General features: G+C 31.6%; 1 protein-coding gene across 1 annotated transcript in view; it reads right to left on the bottom strand.

Annotated features, from left to right (window-relative positions):
- Positions 1–15,842, bottom strand: part of LMBRD1 (LMBR1 domain containing 1) — a 103,527-nt gene that overhangs the window by 57,321 nt on the left and 30,364 nt on the right. The window contains exons 4-6 of the mRNA XM_079146529.1: positions 8,794–8,891; positions 6,321–6,388; positions 588–676 (exon numbers count right to left, since the gene is read on the bottom strand). Of these exons, the coding sequence (XP_079002655.1) occupies positions 588–676; positions 6,321–6,388; positions 8,794–8,891 (255 nt within the window). The remainder of the gene's footprint in view (positions 1–587; positions 677–6,320; positions 6,389–8,793; positions 8,892–15,842) is intronic.

Below are 15,842 nucleotides of genomic sequence, written 5' to 3'. Positions count from 1 at the left end.
AGGGTGAGACATAGGAATCTAATTTCTTTCTTTTCTACATTTGAATACACAGTTCCTACCACCATTTGTTAAAAAGGCTATCTTTTCTACAACATATGCTTTTGGTATCTTTGTTAAGGATCAAATGACGGTATTTAAGTGGGTTTGTCTCTGTGTCTTCTATTCTATTCCACTGGTCTTCATGTCTGTTTTGGTGCCCTTACCATGATGTTTTTGTTACTATACCTCTGTAGTACAACTTGAAATTATCTCTAACATCGCTCTTATTGCTTAGTTCTTACTGCTTTGCCCATTCTGGGTCTTTTATTTTTCCATATGAATTTTAGGACTTTTATTTAGTTCATTGTAGAGGTCTTTTACTTCCTTAGTCAGATTTACCCCCAGGATTTTTTGTTTGTTTTTTAAGGCTACAGAGAATGAAATTGTTTTCCTGGTTTCTTTCTCAGCAGATTCATTATTAGAGTATAGAAAAGCTAAGAATAGGCCAACTTGTCAAAGAAAACTCCCAAGGATCAGGATACATAAATTACAATGGGGGGGTTAAATAAAACAGGAGAAGAAGAAAAGAAAAGAAAAAGAATACTTACGACTGCTTCCAAGTTCTTCAAATAGGAACTTCACTTTTTCCCACTCTGTAGAATTTTTGTTATTAGGAACATTCAATGGTACAAAAGCACTAAAACAGAAAACAATGCTATTCAATGGTTTTAAAAATAAAAAAGTTGAATAAGAGAAATGGTTTAAAACTCAATTTCAGTAATGTTTTAAAACAAAGATCAACTTTTCCCCTGAAAAACTAATAAATGTGCACCATGCATACAGAGGTATGAGAAGTTTCTTATTTATGTATTTATGTTATAACTTGTTTTAATAGCTTTATTATGGCATTCAGTAAAATTATCTTCCTTTGTAAGCCCATAGATTTTATTTTGTATTTAAAAATATTTTGGCTTATTTTTCAATTAAACTTTAATAAGTATGGGTAAAATAAAACAATAATAAATAAAATATTTTTTAAGTACTATAAATTTAAGATGGACAAAATAGTCCATGGCATAAGAAAAATTTAAGGGCTTCTGTGTTAAATTAGTAGAACAAAGTAGAGGCACGTGCAACTATTTCAATATATTTATATGTATTGAAAATAATAGACAAGAAATACATCATAATAAACAGTAAATTTAGTACTGTGGGCTCTGGGGCATTTTCATTTTGTTCTCATTTCTTTATATCTTTCAATATTGGGCCTAATAAAAATAACAAAAATGATTTCAGTTTATTTTTCAGTCCACAGCTAAGGGGGAACCACTAAAATAACACAGAGTTAGTATTCTAGGAATTGCTCTATGAGCTTAGAATGGGAAAAAATGGAAAATAAAATAAATAAGTGGTCACTTTATTATTAAGGCCAGATCATAAAAAAGTGATAATCAAGAGATTAAAGGGCTGGGTATTCATTAGATTGTACATGTCGAAAATCAAACAGAAGGGTAAAAAGTTACTCTAATACTACCTCCTTCTTGGCCCAATTTTAATTATAAGCAAGCTATAAACTCTATCTACTTTTATAAAAAGAATATACTGGATGAGTTCAACAATATATTAAGGTATCTGTTGTGATAAAAATTTCAAGTAAAACAAAGGAACTGTTCTAAAATTTTGCTTTTAATTTTAAAAAAACCTTTATTCTTTGGCACTACTAACAATTCTTTAAAAAGGTGAATGGGAAGAACATGTGAGGATGTTATTTAAATTTCTAACTATTCATGTTGACTTTATTATACTCATCTTACTCTTAGAGACTTAAACCTCACCACTTGAAGGGAAAAAAGTGACTAAAATATATAGAACAAAAAATAAATGTAAAAACAATTCATTATTTGTTGCCTAGCTACAAAATCAAATAAATAAAATAGTGATAGTGAGATAGAAGAAAATTTTAAATAACTTTTATATTTTACATATCTATAATATTAACTTACCTGGTAATAATATTTAATTAAAAAATATAAATTCAGCAAGAAAATACTACTTATATACTTTTATTTAAACAGTTTTTTCTATATATCCCAGAAAGTATGTTTTAAATTTGTTGGTTGGGAATAACCAATCTGTGAGTGTGGAAAAATAATGTTATACAAAATAGCACCTAAAATATTATTAAAATAGAAATCTTGCAAATATCTAAAACTAGCATTCATATTCCAAAAGTTCAGTCTAATATGTAATTTCAGGTAATCAAAGGTACTGTACAGTGGTGGGGAAAAAATTAAGTAATCCTGCTGGCAAATATACTGGTTTTTTGTTTGTTTTTTGTTATTTTTTACAACTCAGAAATACAATGATTTAATGGCATATTTACCTGGTCAAATTTTACAAAAATTATGTTAAATCTTACATTAAATTAAATCTTACCCATCAGTTTAGAATGAACATTTTTACTGTATTGACATTCCTGTTCAAGAATGTGCTATATTTCTGAATTTACACATTACTTAATGTCTTGTAGTAACTTTTGCAAATCATGAGTTTTACTTCTTCCTTATTATTTTAACATTTTAAAAATATTTTAAAAAATTTTTTATTCTGTCTTCATTGGCTTCTTCTGTTTATGTGGTTCAAAGATGTGACTGTGGGAATCTTACCACTATTAAAATTACTTTGCTGTAGATATTCTTTATCAAGTTAAGGAGTTCTTGTTTTGCCTGAACCTTTAAAATGTATGGAGTACTGCTTCAGGTGATGATCATATTTTCTTCATGAATGACATACAGTTTATTAATATTAATCCTCCCTTAGATTTCTTGGTTAAGCCAAATTAGTTCTAATGAAGTATCTTTTGTGTTTAAACTTCAGAGCAGAGCTATTCAGCAGTTCAAGTCTTTAAAGAAGAGAAGAAACCTCATATGATCAAGCAATCTTTTAAAATAATTACATGGTCCAAAAAATTATCAGAAAATACCTACTTTGAACAAATCCTTCAGAGCATTAATATTTGAACACTAGTTATTATTTTAGGCAGAAACCAAAGCACAAATTCAAAGTAGGTTTGTCAACTACTTTACCACTAGGATTTTAAAATCTAAGAAACAAACCAAAACTATTTTCATATACATTAAGAGACACATCCATAAGGAGAACTCAAAATAATTAAAACTAAATACATCTTTAAATCCTGAGCAATAATACTCAAAGCATTCAACAACCAGTACACAAAGGCACTAAACAGCACAGATTCTGGCCTTAATTCTAGAGGACCCTCATGAATCAAGCTTTATCCTTTAAATGGGGCTGAGGTGAGGTAAGGAGACTCAGGAATACAGGGCAGCAGCTAACTGACTGGTAGGGAAGTCTTTCAACCTTCTAACCATCAGAAAAAACAAATCACTGCTCATTAATCAAACATCAGCCCTGCATACAAAGATCTATAAAGAAAAAGGAATACTTCCTAACAGATAAGAAGGCAATTGAAGTCAAATGAAGATGTAATACAGATATATCTGTTTTGAGGAGGGAAAAAGCAGTTAATAAGATTATCAGGCATTTTCTAAGTGGTGATGATACTACAGTAATCAAGAGTTACTGTATAATAGGATTTATGCAGGGGAAACAGAGATATTTTCTTAATCTCATTTATTCTCAAAATGTGAATACAAAGTGCCTCAGTTTCTGAAGATACAAAACTAGATCAAAATAAGAACTGGAGTCTAGTAAGATTATGTTTTTTTCTTTATGCCCTTGAAAATAATAAAAATGAAAAATTGTTTACTAAAAATATTTTACACTAATCTGACTCACTGAATTAGCTTAATACAGATTATTTCTTCAGGAAAAGACAAAAAAAATGCTAATGGATTTCAGTAGATATGAAACTGAAATGATGAATTTCAGCAGAATTGAAAATAAGAATTTTACCTCCTACATTCAATCACCAAGTCAAGTCATATTTATCTTCCAAATGGCTTATCTGTTTCTGCTTTCTTTGTAACTATTCTAGTTCTGATCCTCTCTCTCACCTGAATTATTAAAATGGCCAGGTAGCTGATCTGACTACCTACCATTTAATGTATCATTCTCCAGTTTGACCCCCAAATGACTCCTTCACATTAGTTTAACTTTTAAAGCAGGGTCATACATATTTACTTTCTTGCAGTGACATAAACAAACGTACATTTTCACTGTCTTTAAATTGCTCAGCAGGATAAAAATTAAAATTTCTTAAACATTTGCATGTTAGATTCACAGCCTACCTACCTGGCTAGTCATGTCTTGCCACTGGTTCACATGAATACTTGGAACATCATATCATACTTTATGTTTTGTTTTGTTTTGTTTTGTTTTTTTCTGAGAAGGATTAAATTCACAACATACTTTTTAAAAACTTTTTAAAATGTTTTTATTGGTGTACCATAATTATACATAATAGTGGGATTCACTGTTGTATTCATACGTGTGCATATATTATCTGTGTGGATATCATTCTCCAGTATTTCCCCTCATATCATACTATTATGCCATTCTTCAAATACCCCTTCAAACACTCCAGTCAATTTACACCCCTTCAAATCTCAATTCAAGTATTACTTTCTCTTAGGTCTTCTGATTCTACAAGGCAGAGTAAGAACTTGTTCCTTAATCATCGTACCTGGCATATATCTTATCAGAGCACTTAAACAGTATAAATAAATAAATAATTTATTTGCATGTTTTCCCAGTGTGAACTTTGAGAATAGAGACCAAGACTTTGTTTTTGGCCCTACAACTTAGCACAGCACCTAACACACAAGTGCTCCAAAAATGTATGAGCTTATATGCAGGCCATATTTTTGCCATAAAATTATCTCAAATTTTATCAGCAAAAATAAATAAATAAGCATCACTTCAAAGAAACAACTGTATGCCACCTTCAAGGAAATTTCAAGAAATTTAATCAGTCACTTAACCTAAATGTATGCCTCATTCAAATATGGTAATGAGAAGAACACTATACTAGGTAACCAAAACACTACTAGTCTTTTAATTCACTATTGTGTTACTCTGGCTGCTATAAACGTGTATTTTTCCTGATGGCTCTCAGTCACGTTCTAAATCAGGAATTGCCAAACTACTGGTTGCCTGTGTTTATATAAATAGAGTTTTATTGGAATACCTTGTGCTTATGTATTGTCTATGATTACTTCAGAGCTACAAGAGGACAGTTAAGCCACATAGACCAAACAGACTGCAAATCCAAAATGCTTACTACTATCTGCCCCTCATGAAGAGTTCACTGAGCTCTGTTCTAATAATTTAGGTTTACAGACAAGGGACTTCCACATTAACAAAGTGAATAAAGTAGAGCTGGCTTTCTTTAAAAGCCAAAAAAGATTTTAAAAGATAAATTTGAAAGCTAAAATAAACAGCAAAACCACTAAAATAAAAAAATCCATTCAATAAGTTCTCTTTTTCATGACACTTAAAGGCAGGCGAAAGGAATTGGAAACATGACTAGACTAACAACTCCTGGAGCTATAAAAAGTTACAGATCAATTTCATTCCCAGCACAAATTACATTTAATAAATGAAATTTTTTATTTATTGAAAGTTATTTATTGAAACTTGTGACACCAAATTATAAAAAGAAAATTTTAAAGGCTTATTAGCCCCTAATGTATCTCTACCATAAAAAAATAAAGGAATCTAGAACTATTTCAACAAAGATAAATGTTTGCCATTAACAAGGACAAATTTCAGATGTATAAACAAACACGTAAAATGTACTGATATTAGCATGAAGCTTAAGGAAGAATAACCAAGGAAGGAACTCACTGACAAAGATTTGACTGAAGGGTCAAATCTAAAAAGATGTACAGACAAGGATTTTTACCACAGTGTTATTTATAATAATGAAAAACTGCAAACAGTCATTCCTTAGTTTACAGTCATCCCTTAGATCATTCAAATAAATCTTTGTTTCCTAAAAAAGAACTGCAATATAGACAAAACTAATGGACTTTCCTAAACAGGTACCCACCACACTGTAACAAATAGATGAGCAAGAATTGAACGAAATATAATCACACTTCTATAAAACTAAAATATGGAGGGTGCATGCAAGGGGGGACAGGCACTCTGCATTCATCTAAGCATGAAATATGTCTACATGGAACAATATAAACAAAAATGTTGATTTTGGCTATATTGTTCAGTGATGGTATAAAAAGTGATTTGTCTTTTTATCACATTTGCTTTCCTTTCCTGGATTTCTCTGAATAAACATTTTGTAATTATTATTCAATTAATTATATTTCCATTGTGAGCGTAAAAATATTAAGACTTACCCAACTAAAAGAAGAATTGCACAAATCACGGCAAATCCCAAAGTATACTTGAGTGCTGTTTTAATTTGCTAGATGCCAAGGGTGAAAAATATATCATTTAGTAAACTGTTATATAAAAAATTTTTGCAACAGTACAATTATACTTTTGAATCAAATATGCATTTAGAATCAACAATATAAAATTTTGCTTCTTGGGAAAAAGACGACATTTAAAGAAAAATGATCATTATATCACCTCAAGTGTCTTTGAAAAATATAAAAGATTTTAAAGTCTTTTTAATGGTTAGGCCCTTGTAAAAGCAACACACTGAAAGCAGTTTATTATCCAGTTAGCATCTTCAGTAAAATTATCAGAATTTTTAGTAAAATATTCCCCCAAACAAGCAGCAATCAGAACGTACAATGCCCCTATCCAAATCATCAAAATGGGTTAAAATAAGAAAAATTTAATGTACATATGTGTACAAGCATGTATATACATAAAATGTAAATAATATATATACTTACATATTTATATACTTTAAATATATATATGTAAACATATATCCTGCCAAGCACTATTATAAGAACTTTACATATGTTAACTCATTTAATTCTCAACTCTAAGATAGGTGCTCTCATTCCTACAGTACAGATAAGAAAGCTGAGATTCAGAAAAGTTAAATAATGTACCATATAGGTACATGATTACACAAGAACTTAAAAAAAGAAATGGAAATTTAAAGGTTTTAATTTGCCTGGTATTCAAAATGTAATCCAGACATCAAAACAACTGCAAGAAAAAGAGAGAGTCAGACATTGTGAACATGAATAGAAAAGTTAATATTCTCAAAGAGAAAGTTAAATCGGTGAGAAAAAACATTATTTGTCCTGTCCAACGAATGAAGTTTCTAAAAACTGCCTTTTAAAACTTAAATTCATGTTTCATATGGGGGGGTGGGGGGGGAGGGAAGTTAAGGAAAAAAGTAAGGAGTGTCCAAGATCAACCAAAGGTTGGGGGAAGTGACAACATATACCCCATTGAGAGTTATTTAATTTATAACCAGCCACCTTACCTTACACACATTTTAAATATGAAATTATACAGTATCCGTAAATAATACTTTTGATTCTCTTTATAACAAACATCCAATATACCACATTCTTTATCATTCTAGGGGTCATTTAAAATGTTGATTTATAGGCTGGGATTTGGCTCAGTGGTAGAATGCTCACCTGGCATGTGCAACCATGGGTTTAATCCCCAGTCGATGCAAAAAATAAATAAAATGCTGATTTAATTGCTCCTAATCTTAATTCAAAATGCTATTAAGGTTTTAAGCCTTATTAAGCATGATGCTGGTCTTTGAGTTAGCATTTTTGTATTTAAAGTAAAACAAAGTATAAAACAAATTTCTGTAACTTGAAAGAGATATTTATTCCTATTATACTACTTTCTTGCCTTAAATTTTTAGAAAAATGTTCTATTTTGATAAATACCTTTCAACATAACAATATCTTCCATGACCTATTAATTACTACATAATAGTATATTTTTATTCTAAACCATTCATGCAATCTAGAGATAGAACTAACTTGGTTATAAAACATCAATATATTTTTTAAAATATTTTTTAGATGTTAATAGACCTTTATTTTATTTATTTATTTATATGTGGTGCTGAGAATCAAACCTAGTGCCTCACACATGCTAGGAGAGCACTCTACCAATGAGCCACAATCCCAGTCCCAACATCAATATATTTTTAAGGTACCTCAAGATTATATTTATTAATGCTAAAGATTTTTATGCTAATATTTAAGTGATACTAGTCTGCAGTTTTAGACAAGTATGGGTGCTACATTTATCATGTTTTTGTATCAGTGTTATTTAGTCTGAACTACCTGCAAGGATTCCTTCCTTAAGACCCATAACAAGGGTCAGCAAACTATGTCCACTGTACCACATCTGACCCACCTTCTGTTTTAATGCATCACAAAATGTTCACTAAGTATTGCCTCCGGATACTTAACACTATAATGACAGAGTTGAATAGTGGAGACACAGACCATATAACGCATAAAGCCTAAAATATTTACTACCTGGCTTTCACAGAAAAGTTTACTCTAGAACTGCTTTGCCTAAAACAACAGTTACAGCCATATGTGGCTACTGAACAATGTACCTGGTTCAAATTGCTGTAATCTTAATTTCAAAGACTTAATGTGGAAAAAAAATTTAGTATCTTATTAATAATATGGTTTGACTATATCTGAAATTATAATAAGTGAAACATTAACTATAATGCTTAATTAAAATTAATTTATTTTTATTTAATGTGGCTACTAGAAAATTTAAAATTTCATTTGGGGCTAACATTATATTTCTACTAGACAACACTGATGTACAATAAACTAAAATGAAGTAATATCATTCTTTGAAAAAGAAGGAAATAATTTTTTAACTAAAATTAGACCTTTAGAGATAACTTACAGTACATTTACCAGTATCATCATCATCCTTTTCTTCATAGTAGAAGTAGACAAAAGGAATCCAGAAGAACACACAGAACAATATAACAGAATATAGTGCTGTGGAAATAAAAAATAAACTAAGTCTTACTGAATGCATACATACTCAGTTATCTGACTATATGTCTTCATGTATATATATATATTCACTTACCAAAATTCACTTACCTATCTGATTTCCTATACTCATAACTTTGTACATGTGATTTTCAAACAGGCTTTGCTATTCCTCATCTCAAGAAATCAATACCACTATCAGACTAACATATCACAATTCAAGTTAACTATGGAACAATTTATAACAAAAATTGAAAATAATTGTACCAACAACACATACAGCAGCTAACTGCTGAGGCTCTTACTATGTACGAACTACAGTGCTATGAACTTCCCGTGGACTATCTCATTTAAACTAATTATGGCATTCGTTCCAACTTAAAATTGAGCATAGATGACCCAACATTTGCCGGTCACTCTGGCAAGTTAAAAAAACAGCTACAAATATTACTGTCCTTTTGATATAAATAATTTCCCCATGCTATGTTTAAAATATGCAATAATATGAAACTGATCTTATACAATGCAAGAAGAAAAGCAGTAAAACTAGATTCAAAGTTAACTGGTAAGAATTACTGTTTTTCTGTTTTAAAATATTGGATTTAAGATAGTTTTATAGACAGTAATCAAATTAATTTGATACTGAGCTAAAGTTAAAAATTGGAATAGTCAAAGATATATTATGTTTAATATTAAAACCAGCTTTCTTCAGGTGCGGAGGTACAACTCTGTAATCCAGAGACTAGAGTCTGAGGCAGGAAGATTGCAAATTTGAGGCCAGCACAAGCAACTTAGCAAGACCCTGTCTCAAAATTTAAAAAATAATAAAAAGAGTTGGGGATGTAGCTCAGTGGTAAAGCACCCCTGGATTCTATCCTCAGTCCATACACAAAGGAAGAAGAATAAAAAAAGTCTAAACAACTTTTTAGGGACATAAGCCTAAAAAACTTTTTTCAAAAAGTCTAGGTATTAAGATTTACTTGCCTATACCATTCATGAAAAATAATAGCATCAGTGTGATTATGCAGAATGGTAAACATTGTATTCCTTTGTAAAAGAAAGTATTTGTCATCATCTCACACCTATTAGGATGGCTATTATTAAAAATATAAGATAATAAGTGCTGGCAAGTGCATGATGGAAACTGGAACCCTGTGCAGTGTTGGTGGGAACAAAAAATGACAAGCAGTATGATGTTTCCTTTAAAAAAAAGAAAAAAAAATGAATTACTGCACAATTCAGAAATTCCACTTCCGAGTATATAGCCAAAAGAACAAAAAACAAGTTTTTACAGAGTTACCTATATAACCTATATATGATCATAGCTGCATTATTCACAATACCTAAAATGTGGAGGAAACTCAAGCATCCTTTTATGGATAACTAGAGAAGCAAAATGTAGCATAAACATTAAAGTGAATAGTGTTCAGTCTTAAAAAGCAAGGAAATTGTGACACAAACTACAGCATGGATGAACTTTGAAAACTTTATGCTAAGTAAAATAAGCCAATCACAAAAAAACAAATACTATATGGTTACATGTATATGAGATAATTAGGTCAAAAACATAGAGTCAGAAAGCAGAATGGTACTTGTCAGAAGTTGAGAGGAAGGAGAGATTGGGGAGTTACTGTTTCATGGGTATAGAGTTTCAGTTTTACAAGATAAAAAGACTTATGAAAATGGATGGTGTTGATGGTTGAACGTTATAAATGTATTTAATACCACTGAAGTATATACACAAAATGGTTTGTTTCAATTTTTTTGTGTTTAATTTGCCACAGTAAAAAGTTAGAAAAAAAGAAAGCATTTGTTAGTAATATATGATAAAATATCAAGTTACTTATTCCATTGGAAGGAGGGACTGCATGAGTTACAGAATTTTTAAATATGATCTCAATACTTGCCCATACTATCTCATTTATCTGGAGACCAGTTATAAAACACAATTACCCTCACTGCAGAAGTTACCATCATATCCAATTAACATAATAGGGCTAAAACAAATTCCTGTAATATAGTAAAAAACAACTGTTTTATCATATGGTGGCTGCTGTCCTGAAATGTGATTCTTTGGCATATGACTAGGTTATAAAACACCTTGCATACCAACAAATATGCATCTTCATCCCAAAACAAAACAAAACAAGACAATCTGTTTTCAAAAGTAGAGAAAAGACTTAAACAGATACTTCACAACAGAATAAATATACAATGGCCAAAAAATACTTAAGAAGGTGCTCATTATCATTAATCATCAGAAAAGTACAAAAACCCACAATAAGATAATATGGACCTACTAAATGGCTAAAACTAAACTGATAATACCAAGTATTAACAAAAAGGTAAAAATAGCTAACATTCTCACACTTTACTGTGGAAATGTAAAAGGGTATACCACTGTAGAAAACTGTTTAATAGTTTCTTATCAAGATAAATAAACACCTACTATATGACACAACAATTCTATTGCTCTAGTGATAAAGTACAATAATATATACAGAATGTTTCCACCCAGGGAAGACTGCTTGAGTTCAACCGTCTAGGGCTTTTATTGGAGATGTATAACATAGGTTTGTCTTTTTGAATAACCAGCTACAATTACCAAAACTATGGACTCCAAGAAAGAAAATAAAAGTTCACCAAAAATCAGGGTTTTCAGAAACAATTTTAGCAAGGTGGTAGTACAAGGTTTTTTATCCCACTAAAGCCAGATTTTAAAACAGTCAGTTAGTGTAGAATAGGTAAATGGGAGGAATAGAGAAAATGGAGGCCAGTTTGGATCCAGGAAGTTGGAGAACACCCCTGGGAGATTAGAATATCAATGTTTCCAAAGCCCTTTGATCACCAAGATTACCTGCCTATACTACTCCTCCCAAAAGGATGCAGACAGGGAATTGCTAATTAATTTCCCCTGCACTGCTACCTGCCTAGATCACTCCATTTGGCCCTTCTCCCTACCCATCTGCTTCTCACCTTTTGGCCATCCCATGGTATCTCCTAGGCCTAGTCACTAGGCAGGAAGGAGAAAGATAAGAGGGGAGAGAGCAGGAGAACAAAGGAAACAGTAGTCAATAAAAGGGGCAGGGCACTCTTACTTCTTGGACACCAGAATACCAGCCATGGCCCACTTCTCCCTTGGAGAGAAGCCTATGTTACTACCTTTAAATAAAACCCGCTCTATATATGCTTGCCTCAGCATGCTTCTCTAATGCTCAAACTTCAACATTTGAGGAAGCAGAACTCGTCACTGATAACGGGCAGTATCACCACTGTAAAAAACCACCTTATTAATTAGTAGCACAGGAAACATAGCAAGGGCTAGGCTCCTATGAGTTGGTCAAGGGTCAGCAACACAAGTTGATCCTCCTGAAGATAGACAAGAGCTGAGCAATAGCTCAGCTACACTCATTCTTTCCCAGAAGGAATGTTCTAGCAACCTTATCTGTAATGATCAAAACCTGAAAATGACCCAATGTCCATCAATAGGTGAGTGGATAAACAAACTGAATTTATTCATACAAAAGATTACCAAGCAGCAATAACAAAAAAAAAAAAAAAAAAAGAGACACAAATAATTTTCACAACCTTATGCTTGAATAAAACAGAATAAAATAAGCCCAGACACAAGAGTACATTTCCAATGACTGAAGAAAATTCTAGCACTAAACAAACTATTAAAGGAAGTAAAAAACAAAAGTGCTCGGGGGCAGCTTCTGATGCTAAAGAGAAGCTGCTGATAACAGTGCTCAAAAAGAGACAATTTCTAGCAATCAACACCTATGGAAGTTAGTGAGGAGCAGATAAAATTATGAAGACTAATATCTCTCTAGAAGTTTATGATTCAAATTGATTTAGACAACCCTAACTCGTTATTTCCCTGATATCACATTCTAAGCTGTCTTCTGGTAATATGAGTGCTCTTTCCAGTATGCTTCATAAAGATTTCTTCCTTTAGCCCATAAATGTTGAAATGTAAAGAAAGAATTAAATTAACATTTATTATATGTTTGGGGTTTATAGAGCTGTAAATGAAAAAAATATTGCCATGTCTACTACTATCATGAAATAGAGAAATTGCTTCTTTTAAAATCATACTTCAAACTCATAGTTATTTTCAAAGAAAAATTATTCTTAACTCCAACAGTTATGACATTCTCATAGCCTGACATCTTTATAAAGTATGATTTTTTACTTGTAAATGTTTTTGTTAAAAGACTAGTAAATAAAAGATAACAGATTTTTAGTTTAATAGATCCACTAACATCAAAGAACATATTAAGAGCAAATTTTAAAATCTCATGTCCACAGAAATTGACAAGAATTAAACTCATAAAACAAGTTCTTTTTTTAAAAAAACAATTTGTCAAGAACTAGCAAAAACAAGTAAATAGAAGACCACTGATTTTTTTAAATAGCCATGAACACCAACAAAAACTGGCAAAGAATACAGGATAATTCCTAAGATTTTTAAAAAATATATACAAGGCAAGAAATCGACTTAAATGCTGTGTATCATTAAATCACAATTCCATGAAAAGCAAATTGTATATTGTAGGCTTTTGAATTAGTAAAACTTTAAAAATGTACTCCTCCTGCCTACCAACGAAAGCAGCTAACCTCTAAATCAAAACATTTGGTTTAAGAATAACTTAGAAAAACTTGGTCAATATTGTGAAAGAATAATTTAGTCATTTAAAAACTTCACTTTAGAGGCTCAAGGTATAAAGATATTCTGGGAACCCTAAAAGTCTCTTAAAAGTATCCATTTATTCACTTAAAGAAATCTGGGGTCAAGGATGATAGTTGTATATGAATACCCATTTTCCTTTCAGCTACCATCCCATTTTTTGTCCTTCCATTTGCTTCCTGTTTGAAACTGATATACAATGGCTTGACTCCTAACATCATTTTGGACCCTGTAGTTTCCTTAGGGTGGTTGGTAATCATGTGCTAAGGATGGAAAGCTGATGAGAAATAAATATCAGACCCTCATGTCATTGTATTGACATACCAGTTCTGGTGGCTAGCCTACCATTCTTGCTGACATGGTAACTATTTCCCATTCAATGGAATAAGGAAACAAAAATGACCCAGGAGAAATCACACCTTCCAATTCAATGAAAGTACTATTTCATCCCAAAGTATAAGTACTCCCAGATGGCTATTAAGAATTTAAAATTAGCATGCCAGGTAAGAAGGAAAAGTTTTGTAAATAGTAAAATACTCAAAAATAACTTATAAATGAACTACTCACTAATGAATTAGGACTAACAGTGTAAACTGCCATGATTTACTTCCATTCCTTATTTATTAGTAACACGTTTACAGATTATGGGAGAAAGGGAATTATATTGTGCTCAGGGGTCTACAGCATTCTCTAAAATAAGGAAAGACTTCTTGATTCACTTTATAAAGCTAGGTGACTCTTAAAACTCAAACCCTACAAGAATAATAGAACCAAGAAAATTGTATATTGTAGGCAGATCATTCTCAACTGTAAGTGGATTTCAAAAAGAATCCTACATGAGAAAGCACAAAATCAAATTTAGTAATACATTACAAAAGTTGAAAAAATAAAAGCCACTATCATGACCACTTTGGGTTTATCCTAGGAATGCCAAGTTGGTTTAAGAAGACTCTAGCTGTGCTGGGCATGGATGTGTGTAATCCCAGCAGCTCAGGAGACTGAGGCAGGAGGATCACAAGTTCAAAGTCAGCCTCAGAAATTTAGTGAGGTCCTGTGCAAATCAGGAGACTCTGCCTCAAAAAAAAAAAAAAAGAAAGAAAGAAAGAAAAGAAAAGGAAAGGAAAAAGAAGAATCAAGCTACATGGTATGTAATATATTACTTGAAAGAATAAAAACAAAACAAAAACTTTACATGGTCATCTTAACAGATACAGAAAAAGCCCTTGAGAAAAATGTATTCAATTAACCAATACTTATTCAGTATGTTTCCATTTCAGCCAACATTCCATAGGCATGCATATAAGCTACATCAAAACACAGACGTCCACCCTCTCATGAGGCTTAATTCTAAAGAGGAAAAACCATAATATTTAGAATTATAGTATATACTACTCAGAGTACATAAAAATAAAACCAACTGAAATAGTTCCTTCAAGCAGAAAACTGAAATGTCAACAAATAAAGACTTGCAACTTCTTTTAAAATAAATAAAGTGCAGATTGGCTTCATTTCATATTCACCACACTGACAAAGACTAAAAATGCATGGCAATATCACAGTTTAGGATATGCAGCAACTAAAAGGATTATTTGGGAATAAATTAGTGCAAACACTTAGAAAGAATAATATGTTTCATTTCACTGTACAATTTTAATAAAAAAAACTAATGTGTACACTAATATGTGATACATTCATATACAATGGAAAGTTACACTGTATGTAATGACATGTATGAATCTCAGGAACATTAAGTGTAAAGTTCAAACAGTGCAAAATTGAATAAGTATACAACCTGGCAAAACTATAAGGCAAAGCAAAGGATGAACACAAGCTAAATTTAAAATACAGGTTTCTTCTAAAGGAGGAGGGGATAAAAAAGTACAGACTTGGTATAGGCTAGACCTAGTGACTCACTGATAATGAAGAAAATGTAACAAAAATATTGGACTGTTACTCTGAGAATAGGTTATAAAAAACTGGCTTCCTTCTTAATCACTTCATCTCTCTCTTGTTCTAAGAAAATGCAGTTGTCATGTTATAAACCACCCTGGGAGAAAGTTCATGTGACACAAAACTGATGTTGCTAGTCAACAGACAGGTAGTACCTGAGACCTGCCCATACCCTTGTGAGGAAGCTTAGGAACCAACTCTCCCCACTACAGGAGCTGCAGGATAGCTGAAGTTCCAACAGACACATTCATTCTCGACTTTCAAGAGAACCTGAGACAGAAGACCCAGCTAAGATATATCTAGATTCCTTACCA

Source organism: Sciurus vulgaris, assembly GCF_902686455.1.
Source record: "Sciurus vulgaris genome assembly, chromosome: 7".
In the NCBI taxonomy this organism is placed as follows: Eukaryota; Metazoa; Chordata; class Mammalia; order Rodentia; family Sciuridae; genus Sciurus; species Sciurus vulgaris.
This window is presented reverse-complemented; position numbering and strand designations above follow the sequence as displayed.